We start from the raw sequence: 15,954 nt of genomic DNA, 5'->3' as shown, positions 1-15,954 counted from the left end.
AGTGATGCTTCTCATTCACCCATTCATACACATTCACACACCAACGGTGATTGACACCAACCAGCTCGTCAGGAGCATTTGGGGGTTAGGTGTCTTGCTCAGGGACACTTTGACACACACAGAGCAAGCCTCCGACTCCGACAGTCACTCTTTTTATTTCTCATCTCATCGTACCACAGCTGTTCACTCTGTCCGCCAGCAGTGCTGCATAGTCGTAGCCCAGAGGGCCGCACTGCTCGTTCGGCTGCCTGTCCAGAGGGGGCGCTGTTGTGCATTGAGATGAGATGAGGACTATCCTGCCTAACAGAACTTGCCCTCCCTGGGTGACGCTTTGGCAAATAATGCACCATCTTGGGGGAGGGCCCAACCATACACAGCATCTAAATGTTAAGGAAAAATAATTTTCAAAATCAAATAGATATTACCTGTAATCATAAAACAACACAACTACTATGTCTACAAAAGTTTAAAAAAATAAAAGACTAATAAAAGACTAGAACTCAACAACATCAATTGTTTTGAGTTTGAAGGACTGTTTTACCAATCTTCTGACAAGGCCATTCATAAAAGCCAGGGTAAATTACAGCGCGGTTCCAGCTCTGCTGGCAGAGGTCTGCATTAAACACAGGAGGCATCTGAGGAGAGCGGCCAGGAAATCTGGGAATACATTGCCACTTAGAGGACAGCTGTGGTACTGCAGGCCCTCTTCTGTGGTACTCTTCTGGACTGTGTACTGAGGAACCAGAACTCTGGCACACCATGCTGTGCCTATACACGCACACGCACACACGCACGCACGCACGCACGCACACACAGAAACACTGTCAGTCTCTCACAACCACGCTCGCACTCACACACTCACACACGCTGGCAGTTTGAAAAGATACACTATTCAGGTTTCTTGCCTAGTTCACATGATTTTTGCCACCTAATTTAAGGCAACAAAACAGAATTAAACCAAAGTAAATCAGAGAGTGCATTTCAGTCACATCGCCCCAAGACTGGAAAACTACCCAGTTCCTTTGGCACCTTAAGACTGAAATTAACTGAATGAAACTAAACTCTGGCCGGAAAATCTGGAAAACTGAAATGGCCCTTTGTTTGAATTGCTAATCCTTTCACTCTTATTGATACTGCATTCACTGAAATGTGTTCACTCAAATGGCACTTTTGGCTGCTTTCTGAATTTCAGTGTGAAAGTAATCTGAGCATGAGCAGCCTGGCATCCTCTGAGAGACAGACCTGAGGTCACACACAGTGCTCCCCAAGGCCCTCTGCTAATCTCAGTCCCTGGAAGTAGCGATTGCACTTCACAAAACAGCTCGTAATTCATTTTTTACACGAACCGCATGACACACGAGGCCACTGCTGAACCGCCTGGTGTATGTGACACGCAGTTACAGGAAAAACCAGAACCCAGCTTTAATAGAGATTAATATGAGTCAGCATTAGCAGAGGGGGGGAAATACCCTAACCACAGTTGAAGGCCCTGGATTTACGGCCGAACGTCATATTTTGGGTGGGGAAAAAAGAAATGGATTCTGACAGTGCGTGAGAGGGGATGAGCAGAAACAGATTGCAGAGTGCCGGGGAAGAATGAGTGTACCAGCAGGATGCCTCTAACATGAGCTTGGGGTGACAGGGACTCAGAGCAGCGTGGCAGGGGAAGGGTTAAACACAGATCTTACATGCGAATATGAATGTGAAAGCTCCCCAGTGTGTGTGTGTGTGTGTGTGTGTGTGTGTGTGTGTGTGTGTGTCTCACTGTGCAGTGAGGACCCAGAGGGGCTATGGGACAGGGGTACAGGGCTGCTGTGTGTATGTGAGTGTGTGAGAGTGTGTGTGTGTGTGTATGAGTGTGTGTGTGTGTGTGTGAGTGTGTGTGTGAGAGTGTGTGTGTGTGTGTGTGTGTGAGAGTGTGTGTGTGTGAGTATGTGTGTGTGTGCACCTGTGTGTGTGTGTGTGTGTGTGTGTGTGAGAGTGCGTGTGTGTGTGTTTGTGTGTGTGTGTGAGAGAGTGTGTGTGTGTATGTGAGTGTGTGTGTGTGTATGAATGTGTGAGTGTGTGTGTGTATGTGTGTGTGTGTGTGTGTGTGTGTGTGTGTGAGTGAGAGTGCGTGTGTGTGTATGAGTGTGTGAGTGTGTGTATGTGTGTATGAGTGTGTGAGTGTGTGTGTGTCTCACCGTGCAGTGGGGATCCAGAGGGGCTGTGGGATAGGGGCACAGGGCTGTGTGTGTGTGTGTGTGTGTGTGTGTGTGTGTGTGTGTGTGTGTGTCTCACCGTGCAGTGGGGATCCAGAGGGGCTGTGGGACAGGGGCACAGGGCTGCTCCGCCCCCCTTGCTTGGTGCTCAGCTCCTGCTCCATCTCCTCCAGGCCGGCGCTCTTGTGGAAGCGGCTGACGCGGTTCACCACGCGCGGGGACAGGTGTGTGCGCACACAGGCCGGCCCGCCGTAGGGGCTGATGGGAAACACGTGGGAGGTCCCGCGCAGCGTGCTGACCACCGCCCAGCGACAGTCCGGACTGAAGCACATATCCTGCACCTGGGGGAGCACGGGGGGGGGGGAAGTCAGCATCTCTCTGCACACATCGTTACAGCCCAACCTGTCCCACATATCATGGGGAACGGACCGCAACCTGAAGCAAAATGCCACCAAGCAGAAATCGCAATACAAAGAAACATTTCAAATGAATCAAAAAGGACAAATTTCATTACCCTCAGTAAGTTCACAGAATGGTCCAAGCACAAAATACAGGCCAGCTAACCTAACGCACACACAAAAAGTATTTACATAACTTGAACATGCCTAGTCATCAGCCAACTTACAAACGGACACACTAATCACAGAAAAACAAAGCAGATGGCAGAAAGGATGAAATGTGGTTTAAAAGGAGTCTTGAAAACCAAGCTCTTTCAAAAAGTGAATCACCAAGAAGTGTCTCCCAAAACAGCAGAGGCTTCCAGCTATATTCTTATTGGCCAGCTGTAAATAACTGCCAATCAGTGATTGGCTTCACATGCAGAAGCCAGCCAGTCATGCACAGCCCTGCTGCTTCCCGGCCTGCACTCTGTGGTTTTCATTACATTACATTACAGTACATTAATGGCATTTGGCAGACTCGGTGGTTTTCACCACGTTTGTGCCTGATCCGTGCCAGCGCTAACGCTAATGCTAATGCAGTGCCAGGCAGTATGCTCATCCTGATTTGCCAACTCATGTACTTAGCCCTCATTAACTTATTTATTTAGCCCTCTCATCTGATTTTGAGGTCTCTGTGAGCCATCCGGTCTTGCGTGCGTGCATGTGTGTTTGTAAAAGAGAGTGGGAGAGAGAGCTAACAGACGTTAGAAAGAAGCACTCCCCCTCGGAGATAAATATTAGCTCTGCTGAAACAAACAAACCCTCCCTGCTCAACACAGAGGAGCTGCTAAGCTAAACACACGCAGGCGTTAATGAGACAACAGCTGCACTGGGGCAGATAACCAGCCAGAGCATTGTCAGCTGCTCCCACTTCTACCATGTAAATGTACAGTCATGCTACAGAAGTGTGTTTGGAGACTGTTCCTCACTTCGGAAACAGGGCACTTCAGAATACTTTCCACGGTGGTCTGAAGACATCTCTGGTACTTCACCTCGACTAACCCAAACACCACTCATCTACAGGGTTATCTAGCATAACTCGTATATCATTTGTATCATTATCCACCACTTTCATGTTGACAACAAACTTTCTAGAACTTCACCCCTTTTGACAAAGTTGTTCTTTGTGACCAGCCTGCCAGCTACCCAGTAATGTAGCTAAATATCTTGGTCAGAGAGCTTGTGCCTCATCACCCTAGCCCAGTCAGAGACACTTTCCCCATTCCAAAAACACTACCGTCTAGTTCCTGCTTTACTGTCTCTGACTAGATTTAGTGGTTGCAACACCAATTACCTCAATTATCCAACTGGGCACAATAAATGTTGTACTGGTAGCAGTTGAAATTGTACTTCCCTCAAGGGTCTTTCAGCACACTTATCCCTGGCTGTGGGTATGCACTTTGCACTTTGTTGTACATTGCTCTGGATAAGAGTGTCTGCCAAAAGCCATTAATGTAATGTAATGTAAATGAGATAGCAGTATGCAATGCCCAATCAAGCTGTATTTCTCCCACAGCCACTGAGCTGTAGAGACTCAAATCTGTAACATGGACAACAGTGTTTAATGTTCTCTGCTTCTGTCAGTATTTTAGGTGGTGGCTGTGAAAATGTCAATTCCTGGAGAGCCAGTATTTTTAAGGATTACTACAATTTACTGTAGGATTACTCCTGTTTACTCAAGGGCCTTTGGTTAACACATGTTTGGTCATTAATCATGAAACTCAAACTCACACCTGTGGAACCAAACAGGAATCCTACACACCTTGACGTGGATAAACATCACTTGTATACTTACGTTTTTGACTGTTGCACATTTATTCTATTATTATTATTGAGAAAATAACATATTTAAGACACAGCCGAGGAGGGGGCAGGGGTAAACATCTTTCTGTGATAAATTTGAAAGTGTGAAATACAATAAAATATTAAGGAACAGTTTTAATCTGTGTGAACCCATTGTGTGTGTGAGTGTGTATGTGTGTGTGTGTGTGTGAGCGTGTGTGTGAGCGTGTTACCTTGGCCTTGTCTCTCCGTGGTGCAGTGTGTGTGTGCGTGTGTGTGTGTGAGTGTGTATGAGTGTTTACCTCCTCGGTGCAGTGTATGTATGTGCGTGCGTGTGTGTGTGTGTGTGTGTGTGCGTGTGTATATATGTGTGAGTGTGTGTGTACGTGAGTGTGTGTGTGCATGTGTGTGTGTGTGTGTGTGCTTACTTTGGCCTCGGTCTCTCCTCGGTGCAGTGTGTACAGGTGGTGTACAGCGCTCTGAGATGAGGCCCAGGGGTGAGTAAGGATCTGAAAGACGTGGAAGTCATGGCCCTGTGTGTCTGCAGTCACCAGCAGCATGCCTGGAGAGGGAAACACACCGTCACTTCACCACCGAAACACACCTTCATAAAATACAGAGAAATACTGTCGACCAAAGAAAACAACAGCAGTTGATGACAGAAGCATTGTGAGAGTTGTGAAGAAAAAACCCAAAACATCAGTCACAATATCCACAGGGAAGGGGTGAAGGTATGTCAACCAACCGTTCAAAGAAGACTTTGAGAGCAGCAATATAGAGGCTATACCACTAGATGCAAACCACCCATCAGTAGTAAGGATCAGAAGGCGAGATTACAATTTGCAAAGACATACAGAGATGAGCCACACAAGTTCTGGAACAAAGTTTTGGACTGATCAGACCAAGATTAACCTCTACCAGTGACGGAAAGGCCAAAGTTTGGAGAATGAGGGGATCTGCTCATGATCCAAAACATACAAGCTCATCTGTGAAGCATGGCTTGGGCTTGCATGGCTGCTTCTGGAGTGGGCTCACTAATATTTATTGATGATGTTACTCATGATGGTAGCAGTAGGATGAAGTGAAAAAAAACATTCTGTCTGCCAAATTACAGAGAAATGCGTCCAAACTAATTGGAACTTCATCATGTAGCAAGACTCCCAAAACACACTACCAACACAACAAAGGACTTCATTAGGGAGAAAAAGTGGAAGGTTTTAGAATGGCCAAGTCAATCACCAGATCTTAACCCAATTGAGCATGCAGTTCACCTCATGAGATTGAAGTGAAAAAAACCCCGGAAACAAACAACTGCAAGATGCTGCTGTAGAAAATCCTGGAGAAGCATCACAAAAAAAATGCAATAGTTTGGTGATGTCAATGGGTCTCAGACTTAATGCAGTTATTGCAAGCAAGGGATATTCTTCCAAATATTAAGTGTTATTTACTTTCATTTATTTAAATACTCTACTGTTCCAATACTTTTGCTCACCTAAAATTGTGTGGTCAGATACCATAACAAAGAGTTATAATTACATACTTATTGTTAAAACACTAACATGGTAGTAACAGTGTGTTGATTCTAGGCATGAGCGTGTTTATGTGTTTGTGTGTGTGCATGTGTGTATGTGCACGTGTGTATTTGCATGTGTGTGTATGTGCACGTGTGTATTTGCATGTGTTTATGTGTTTGTGTGTGTTTGTGTATGTGCACGTGTGTATGTGTCAGTGTGGCTTGGACCGGGACTTGGGGGGGGGTTTTGCGAAGGGTGCTGAAAAGGGGCCCGAAAGAGAGGCGTCAGGACGTTTCTTGTGCAGAACCGGCGTTATGAAGCAGTCTGCTCTGCCACGGTCAGAAACCAGAGCATCTCACACTCAGCATCCAGCACACACAGCTTACAACACATCAGCACCGAACAGCAGTGCCATTCAGTTCAGAGCTTCACAATAACGTGTGTGAGATCCGCACAGCCACGGATGTGGGCTGCTAGCATAATCAGTTCCATAAATACCATGTCTTTCGGCAAAGAGAATGTCGTCCGTGCTCATACGTTTCCTGCCCGTATTGTTTGTGTCACGTTTCTGACACTGTAAACTCAAACCATCCGCAGCGCAGCCCGAGGCTGCCCGGAGGCAGGGGGGTCTCCGGGGCTGGACTGGGCGGAGTCTGTCAGCACTGACTGAAGGAGGAAGTACCTGTCACTCAGCAGAGCGGAGGGTCTGTGTAATAAACAACAGTCTGCCCCCCAGCCTTAAACAACATGGAAATCTCAAATTATAAACACGTGGGGAAAGGTCTTGGGGGGCGGGGGGGTGATGGCTACAACTGGAATCCTAGAGCCGTGCACACTTCTGATCAAACTCATTTAGGCAGGAACGCCCATGGCTGTGTCACCTCTGAGAAGTTGCCACCCCATGAAATCTGAACATGAAAACAAATAGTCATTTGTTTGTACCGATTTGTGCTATAAAAATCACAATTTGCGCTGGTATGGTTTTTTATATATTTCACATTACATATTATGAGCTGTGATGTCACTCCACAAACTCCAAATCGCTCCAAAGTAGTCTGTCGTTTGCTCTATGTTTGTGCTCATTTGTGTCAATGAAAGAAACAAACGTGCTATTTTAATTCTTTAGATATTAAACATTACTTTTATCACAAGTGGAGTTATTACCACCCTATCATTGTCCCAATCGGCCCAATGTAGTCTCATTCGTTTGTGCTGTATTTGTTTTGTTATGTGCCATTATGTTTATTTAGATATGAAGTGTTTTATTATCCATGACATCATCTTCCACCCTACCATGCTCCAAATTGGGCCAAAGTGGTGTCATTTGTTTTTGTTTTTAGTGCTCATTTGTGTGGGAGCGATTCTTGTTTGGTTTGTGTCGGTATTCTTTCTGAGATAGTAGCCTAAACTTTTTGACTTATAATCAACATTAATCATCCAGCCTCTCATATTTGGCCCATCTCTGAACCCCCACTCTGACGCTCTGTTACAGAGTAGCTTAATATTGCTACCGGTACACATAAGTGGCTGGAGCCATCATAACTCCGCAGTGGAAATAGAGCTTTGTAACGTTAGTGTAACTGGTAACTGTAGCGTTATAACAATTCCAACAGTCCAGTGCAATTCCAACAATTATCATGGCTGTATTTACATTAATACGAGAGTTTTAGCTAGATTTCAGACATGCATGAGGTTTTAGGTTAATTTCAGTAAAATCACACAATCAACACACTATAATTTAATACAGTTCATTCAATGACATTGAGAAAAGCAAGGTTAACAACGTGACAGAGCTACATATACATAACAATAGCAAGCTAGATAACCCAGCATCACAGTTCCTGGATGTTTGTGCATGGCCATCGTGCTGCTGTGATCTGCCGTTTCCATAATTCCCACACTTTGGATGTTAGGGTTTTTGGGATGAAGTCTCTCCTGCACTCTCTGGGTTTGCCGCCGCCATGTTCGGCGAGGTACAGGGCGGCCTGTAGCGTAGTGGTTAAGGTAAATGACTGGGACACACATGGTTGGTGGTTCTAATCCCGGTGTAGCCACAGTAAGATCCGCACAGCCGTTGGGCCCTTGAGCAAGGCCCTTAACCCTGCATTGCTCCAGGGGAGGATTGTCTCCTGCTTAGTCTAATCAACTGTACGTCGCTCTGGATAAGAGCGTCTGCCAAATGCCAATAATGTAATGTAATGTAATGTAATGTTCAAAACAATACGACACCTCGGTAAAGAATATGCAAATCAACGACATTATGTTATGGCTGCATGTTACCCGAGGGCTGCATGTATATATGTGTGCGCGCGTGTGTGTATGTGAGCGTGTGTGCGTGTGCGAGTGTGTATGTGAGCGTGTGTGCGTGTGCGAGTGTGTATGTGAGCGTGTGTGCGTGTGCGAGTGTGTATGTGAGGGAGGTTAGATCCCTGCTCTACAGGCAGTGACCAGCAGGGGGGTTAGACCCCTGCTCTACAGGCAGTGACAAGCAGGGAGGTTGAAGCTCAAAAGCTGTGTTCCTGTGGGAAGGGTGGCAAGAGACCCCCACCCAAAGGAAAATGGGCCAGCAGCCATACCACCATGTACCCAGCTCCTGCTGAATGGCTGAAGCTAAGCAGCTGTGGGCTTGGTTCAGACTTGGATGGGAGACCTCCCGGGAAAACTAAATGGCTGCTCGAAGTGGTGTTGTCTTCCCTCTGGTCAAATTACCACCAATGCCCCAGCGTAGGGATGGGGAGACGCCATCTTTCAGATGTTAAACCGAGGTCCTGACTCACTGTGGTCAATAAAGATCCCATGATCCTCTTCGCAAATTCGCTAAGTTCCCAAACCTGGCTCTTTCAGTCTGTCACCTTATCATCCCCTGATTTAATAGGCAAAAACATTGTTCTCTCCCTATCAGCAGATGTGTGGAGAGCTTTCTGGCGTAAAATGGCTGCTATTGCATCACCCTGGTGGGTTTTACACATTGGTGGTGGTTAAGGGAAGTTTCCCCCTCATCACTGTAAGTGCTTGGCGTGGATAGCAAAGCACTATACATACCCATCCATCTATCTACCGATCCACCCTCTGCACCACTGCGTCTACAAGCGACCGCAGACACCAGCTCCTCTCCTCTGCTCACACAGGAGCTACACGCCACAGGCCAACGACAGAGCATCCTGCCAGCACGCACACCAACAGCGCCCCCTAGAGCCAGCTTTCTGCTCTACAACACGTACAATGGCTGAAACCACAGACACAGACTGCAGCTATGCCACACACCAGCCCCAGGGACCATGTTTAACACAGGACATGAAAAAGATTCATTTACGATGCAGGTCTGTTTCAGACAAGTATTTTGCACAATTTGAATATCTTTTTTTTTTTCTCGATATTTTTTAGGCCTTTTTTCAGCTTTATTGGACAGTATAGTATAGAGAGACAGGAAGAATGGGAGCGAGAGAGAGGGGAAGACATGCGACAAATGTCAGAAGGTCGGATTCGAACCGCCGACGTCGCGGCTCACAATGAGCATGCGGTCAGTGCTCTACAGGCTGCGCCACCGAGACACCAACACAATTTGAATATCTAACAAATTTACATTACAATGATCAATATATTCTACTGAGGTCATTCAAATGAAACAAGGTTTATTTCATCTGGAAGACTGAAATATCTGCAATATGTAACTTGTGAAACTTGGAACGATAAACCAAATGTATCAGGATGTAACCCTAATTTTGCTGAGTGCCCCCTGGGCCCCCCATATTTGTTTGTGCCCCAGGGCTTCCTTTCCCCTCTGGGACAGGAGAGAGGTCGGGACATGTCTAAATGAAACCCTTGGCTGCGATGACCTGTTGAGAAGCCTTGAGTTTCACAGAGACTGACTCTGGAGTGGATTACACTGTGTGCTGGAGTGTTTCTACAGGCTGAACGGTGTTGTGACACGGATGATTTCACAGCGCAGACTGATGGGCCTGACCCCTGACCTCTGGCTCCAGGCCACTCTTTCATGTGGGAGAGGTGTAAGGGAGTCCCGCAGCCCTCAGGCTGGGAGTGTCACTACGGTGGCCCGTTAGACAGGACGTCCTGTCCCGGACTGGCTCCTCTGGCTGCGGGTACGAACCAGCTCCGACGCACACAATGGCCCAATGAGGTCATCTCTGTGCGAGGCTCCGCCCCCTACCCCGGGGCAGTGCACCTGCAGCTCGCACACAATGGAGCCCCACCCTGTTACGCGTCTCCATGACAACACGCACCTCAACCCCCCCCACATCACAGAGCTGCCTGCTCAACCACGACCCCATCATGGGGCGGAGGGGGGGGTTATTCAAAACCACAATCTGATATATTACAGCCACTTAGCAGCTGTTTACCCCAGAACATTGGTGTCACTTTCAGGAAGAATTGCAATATCACTAAAAAAAGGCAGTAAAGGCCCATTTACAATCAGTTAGTGAGAAGTCAACAAAACAACCCAACACACCACAACACCACTGTGTGAGTCAGTTCATGTATGCGTGTACATGTATGAGTATGAGTATGTATGAGTGTGTGTGTGCATATGTTATGATACAGTGCGCATGTTATGTTAATGCAGGTACGTGTATGTGAGTGTGTGCGTGTATATGTGCGTCTGTGTATGCATGTCTGTGTGTGCTTGTGTGTATGTGTGTGTGTGTATGCATGCGTGTGTGTGCATGTGTATATGTGTGTGTGCGTATGTATGTGTGTATGTGTGTGTTTGTAGTGTGTGTGTGCGTGTGTGTATGTGTGTGTGTGTAGTGTGTGTGTGCGTGTGTATGTGTGTGTGTGTGTGTGTGTATGTAGTGTATGTGTGCGTGTGTATGTGTGTGTGTGTGTGTGTGTGTGTGTGTATGTGTGTGTGTAGTGTGTGTGTGCGTGTGCGTGTATGTGTGCATGTGTGTGTGTGTGTGTGTGTGTGCGTGTGTGCGTGTGTGTATGTGTGTGTGTGTAGTGTGTGTGTGCGTGTGTATGTGAGTATTTAGTGTATGTGTGCGTGTGTATGTGTGTGTGTGCGTATGTGTGTGTGTGTGTGTGCATGTGTGTATGTGTGCATGTGTGCATGTGTGCGTATGTGCGTGCGTATGTGTGTATGTGTGTGTGTGCGTGAGTGTGTGCGTGAGTGTGTCTGTGTGCGTGCGTGCATGTGCGTGAGTGTGTGTGTGTGTATGTGTGTGTGGTGTATGTATGCATGCGTGTGTGTATGTGTGGGTGGGTGTGTGTGTGTGTGTGTGTATGTGTGCGCGTGTATGTGTGTGTGTGTGTACATTATGTTAATGCAGGTACGGCTCTTTACTCACCGCTTGGATTGAAGGCCATGCAGGAAATGGGTTTGTCATGAGCTGGGAAATGAGCAACCACACCCTCCCCATCAGAGTCCTCACTGACCATAACCTGCAAAAACACACACACACCCTCCCCATCAGTCTTCACTGACCATAACCTGCAAAAACACACACACCCTCCCCATTAGTCTTCACCGACCATAACCCAAAATCACACATACGCATCTTTTCAAAATCAAATCAAAATGTTTTTTTTTTTTTTTTTAAACCTACACTTCTCTCGCCAAGAAAACCATCCTCTTAAACTGCAAAACAAGACACAAAATAAACATAACACATTGGTCTAATCTACTCAAATAACACATATCCATGGAACTAATTTCACACCAGCGCCAAAGCTCACACATGGCAAACATTTGGGGTCCTTTCATAAAATCATTCAATTTGCCTGTGGACTAACTCCCCAACACCCAGCCTATCCAACATATACTCACATACTCTAACCCCCCCCCCCCAAAAAAAAACCCCCCACAATAACACACTCTTTAAGAGTGACAAACTTCTCAACTTCTCAACTGTTGTTGCCATTTTCTTGATGAATATACCTTAAATTAAGCAAAATCCCTGGTATAGGGTCAAAACATGTCCAGATTTTCACACTTATAATAGATTGCCCCCACAGAGACTCTGACCGCATAATCCCACCCCGGACTGAGGGACCTGACGTGAGAGAGCGGTACCTGCCCCTCCCCCACAGAGAGCGTGTCGATGATGGAGACCACGCCCGGGGTGTGGGCGTTGCGGCGGGAGGCGCTGGGAGGCGGGGCCTCTTCCTCCGACGTGCCCGAGGGGAGCGTGCCGGCCAGCTGGGTCACCACCTTCCCCACCATCGTCAGCCCCGACTTCAGCGTCTGAGGGACAAAGGTCAGAGAGATGGAAAACTGGGCAGGAATAATGTCCTCACTAAGACACTGGTAAGCCACTAACACTAACATTAGCACTGCTATTAATATCTTTAATACTCCTATTCAATAAACTCTAAACGAAAGACTGTCATTACACGTTACTGTGTTCATCTCTGGAGAAACGGAAAGCCCTATAATGGGATCATCCTGAGGTATCCCTCCACTGCTGATGATGATGGTGGTGATGAAGATAACAATGAAGATAATGATAATGAAAATGATGACGGTGATGATGATAGTGATGATGATGATGATGATGATGATAGTGATGATGATGATAATGGTGGTGATGATGATGATGGTGATGATGATAATGCTGATGGTGATGATGATAATGATAATGATAATGATGATGATGATGATGATGATGATGATGATGGTGGTGATAAGATTGATGATGATAATGAAGATGATGGTGAGGATGATGATAATGGTGATGATGATAATGCTGATGGTGATGATGTGATAATGATGATGATGATGATGATGATGAAAGTCCCAGGCTTCCATTCCCCGCGGCGCCCAGGCCTGTGCCGTGAGCCAGCCAGCCCCACCCCCAGATCAATGGCAGTCTGTTCTGATTGGCACTAAAAACTCGACCAGCCAGTGATTACAAAACACATTAGCATTGATCACACAGGAGGCAAACATTTGCATAAATAATTGACGCCGGATTGATTTATGACGTAAGATGGCCGCCAACAAACAACCAAATGCAGGAGTCAGACAGTACAGCCGCCATCCACCCAGGCCTTGAACCCGCACCCATCCTCTCTCCATTAATGCACAGGGAGGAGACCCCACTTAAGGCGGCACCGACGCACAGGAGACTGCACTGTGTACTCAGACAGCCCTCCTGTACTCAGACTCCCCAGGGCCTCCTTAAAAAGCCCAGAGGCCGCTGGCCTCCTGTGTGAGGTTAATAAAGAATGGGTTCCCTTCCCCTGAAAGTGCTCCTCTGTGTGGGGGGGATATGGAGCATTGGAGAGGCCTGGAAGCCTATGGGAGGTGGGCAGCTTTTAGCCTGGCGTCTGAGGTGCTTGACTGGGACTTGGAAGGTTGGTGATTCAAGACCCAGTGTAACCACAATAAGATCAGTGCAGCGGTTGGGCCCTTAACCCCACAATGCTCCTGGGGGGGATTAGAGCTGTTTAGTATAATCAATACAAGCCGCTTTGGATAAAAGCATCAGCTAAATAAGTAATAATGTAATAGCTTTGTAGCTACAACCGCAGAAGAACTCATTATGTTTGTTAAGAGTAATACAGGACAGCGCTGTTGTTTGGGCCTTGCCAGTTACCCTCCCAGGTGGAAATGAGCCGTCAGTCCATTCAGCTCAGACAGGAGACACATCCTATGTGAGACCCACAGATCAGCACAGGTAAACCCCCTGTGTGAGACCCACAGATCAGCACGGGTAAACCCCCTGTGTGAGACCAAGCACAGGTAAACCCCCTGTTTGAGACCCACAGATCAGCACCGGTAAACCCCCTGTGTGAGACCCACAGATCAGCACAGGTAAACCCCCTGTGAGAGACCCACAGATCAGCACAGGTAAACCCCCTGTGTGAGACCCACAGATCAGCACGGGTAAACCCCCTGTGTGAGACCAAGCACAGGTAAACCCCCTGTGTGAGACCCACAGATCAGCACAGGTAAACCCCCTGTGTGAGACCCACAGATCAGCACAGGTAAACCCCCTGTGAGAGACCCACAGATCAGCACAGGTAAACCCCCTGTGTGAGACCCACAGATCAGCACGGGTAAACCCCCTGTGTGAGACCAAGCACAGGTAAACCCCCTGTGTGAGACCCACAGATCAGCACAGGTAAACCCCCTGTGTGAGACCCACAGATCAGCACAGGTAAACCCCCTGTGTGAGACCCACAGATCAGCACAGGTAAACCTCCTCTGTGAGACCCAGCACAGGTAAACCCTGTGAGAGACCCAGCACAGGTAAGACTCACCTTGGCAGCGCTGATGACAGTGGCAGTGTAGGACTGGGAATTATCCCCACAAGCTCCGCCCCGCGACTGATGGCAACCAATCAGCTGCAGAGAGAAAGAGACTGAGAGCATAAGCATCAGGGAGCATTACCACTGGGTCAGTAGCACTGGGTCAGTAGCACATATGAGGGGGTATTTTGTCTCATTTGAGAGAAGGGAGAGGGCGAGATGTGCATTAGGAGGGTCACCAGATTCCCCAAGGTGCACAAACAGCCTCAAACAGATGAGATTCAACCAAGCTGAACACCTAAACGTAAGGTCCTGGAACACCACTCACAGTGTCCAATAACAACAGCAGGCCTGACCCAGACACCCAGCTCAGGTCAGGCAACTCTTAATAACAAAGTAATATAAAATACATTTTATTATCATCAATGTACAGTTCTCAGCAGATGAAAGTACTGATGAGAGCGTGTGAGGAGGATTATTATGGGATGTGATGGGTGGCAGGTCTACCTTGTTCTCGGCGTAGGCGAGCCAGCGGTCGCCGAGGGCGATGGGGTTGAGGTTGGGTCCAGGGCAGGGGTAACAGCCTGGGGGAGAGACAGTGGGGACAGGGTCAAAGCCCCAGAGCGGGTGTGCTCCGATACAGAGCCCAGAAAACGGGACCAGCAGCTCGCAACCACGGTCCCTGAAACCTTAGCACACAAACACCACACCACAAAATGCCTGGAGGAATGTGACTGTGTAGAAGATTAAAATAATTAACCTTTTGCACCTTATAGCATCTCTACAAAAACAAGCCTGGCCAAAACAGGTTAAAAGTTACTGAAATATATTAAATAGAATTAAACACATACAGACAGGACCGGCACGCTTGTTGGAAGATCAGCTTTGACCAAGGTTTTTTGTAATACTAGGAACTAATGCATTCTGGGCCCTAGGTGAGGAGTTTCTCCTTGCGATGGATAGTTGGTTAGACCAATGGTAAGAACTCTGAATGATGCATAAAACCAAAACATAATTCTCCACTCTGTACTGACTGACCATTCTCTAAATTACCGAAAGGAGGACCCCAGAACAGACATTACTGCACTAAATTACCTAAAGGAGGACCACAGAACAGATATTACTGCACTAAATTACCAAAAGGAGGACCACAGAACAGACATTACTGCACTAAATTACCTACAGGACGACCACAGAACAAACCAAAACCAACCAACTGCCAGTTTGGTTTGCTGGGCAACGTTCATGTTCAGAATTCTGCCAATATCAATTAACAGGGAAATTCATTTTACATCGACATTAATAAAAATAAATGTTTCTTAACAAACCGACACAAAGCAATTCAATATATAGTAATAAAATATGAGCAAGGAGCTACAGCTGTTTGAGCCAGTTTTTTTTTTGTAAGAGAAGAAAAAGAACGAAAAGCCATAGTAATAAAAATAATAATCATGGCAGAACAGGATTGTGCGTTTGGTTGTTACCATTGATCTGTCTGATGGGAGTGTGACATAGAGGGTGCCCACAGTAATGTATTTGTGCAGAGCAGTAAATCTGATGTCACATAAACGCCTCCATGTGATCCCAAGTTCCACAATAAAAAGCACTCCCGACAGTTACTAAAATTTGGTTTTCAGTTCCAGGCAAAGTGTTGGTGGGATTCATTAGCGCAGTAATCATCATTCAAACAAATACACTTCACACAAACTTTTTATGCCACTTACTTGTAACAAAGAATTTTTTTGTGAATGTGCAGCTATCGAACGCAGCTATCTTCTCTTGCAGAACGACAACAAGGATCCTGCA

The 15,954-nt window shown here is 46.9% G+C and overlaps 1 protein-coding gene across 3 annotated transcripts in view; it reads right to left on the bottom strand.

The window, feature by feature from the left end:
- LOC133108480 (BCAS3 microtubule associated cell migration factor-like) overlaps positions 1–15,954 on the bottom strand; it is a 92,799-nt gene that overhangs the window by 68,160 nt on the left and 8,685 nt on the right. For all 3 annotated transcript variants that reach the window (XM_061218037.1, XM_061218039.1, XM_061218038.1), the window contains exons 9-15: positions 15,873–15,949; positions 14,656–14,732; positions 14,161–14,244; positions 11,969–12,139; positions 11,244–11,337; positions 4,852–4,985; positions 2,281–2,542 (exon numbers count right to left, since the gene is read on the bottom strand). In XM_061218037.1, coding sequence (XP_061074021.1) covers positions 2,281–2,542; positions 4,852–4,985; positions 11,244–11,337; positions 11,969–12,139; positions 14,161–14,244; positions 14,656–14,732; positions 15,873–15,949 — 899 coding nt within the window. The remainder of the gene's footprint in view (positions 1–2,280; positions 2,543–4,851; positions 4,986–11,243; positions 11,338–11,968; positions 12,140–14,160; positions 14,245–14,655; positions 14,733–15,872; positions 15,950–15,954) is intronic.

Source organism: Conger conger, chromosome 13, assembly GCF_963514075.1.
Source record: "Conger conger chromosome 13, fConCon1.1, whole genome shotgun sequence".
In the NCBI taxonomy this organism is placed as follows: domain Eukaryota; kingdom Metazoa; phylum Chordata; class Actinopteri; order Anguilliformes; family Congridae; genus Conger; species Conger conger.
The sequence above is the reverse complement of the archived record's forward strand: the minus strand, read 5'-3'. Positions and strand labels throughout refer to the sequence as shown.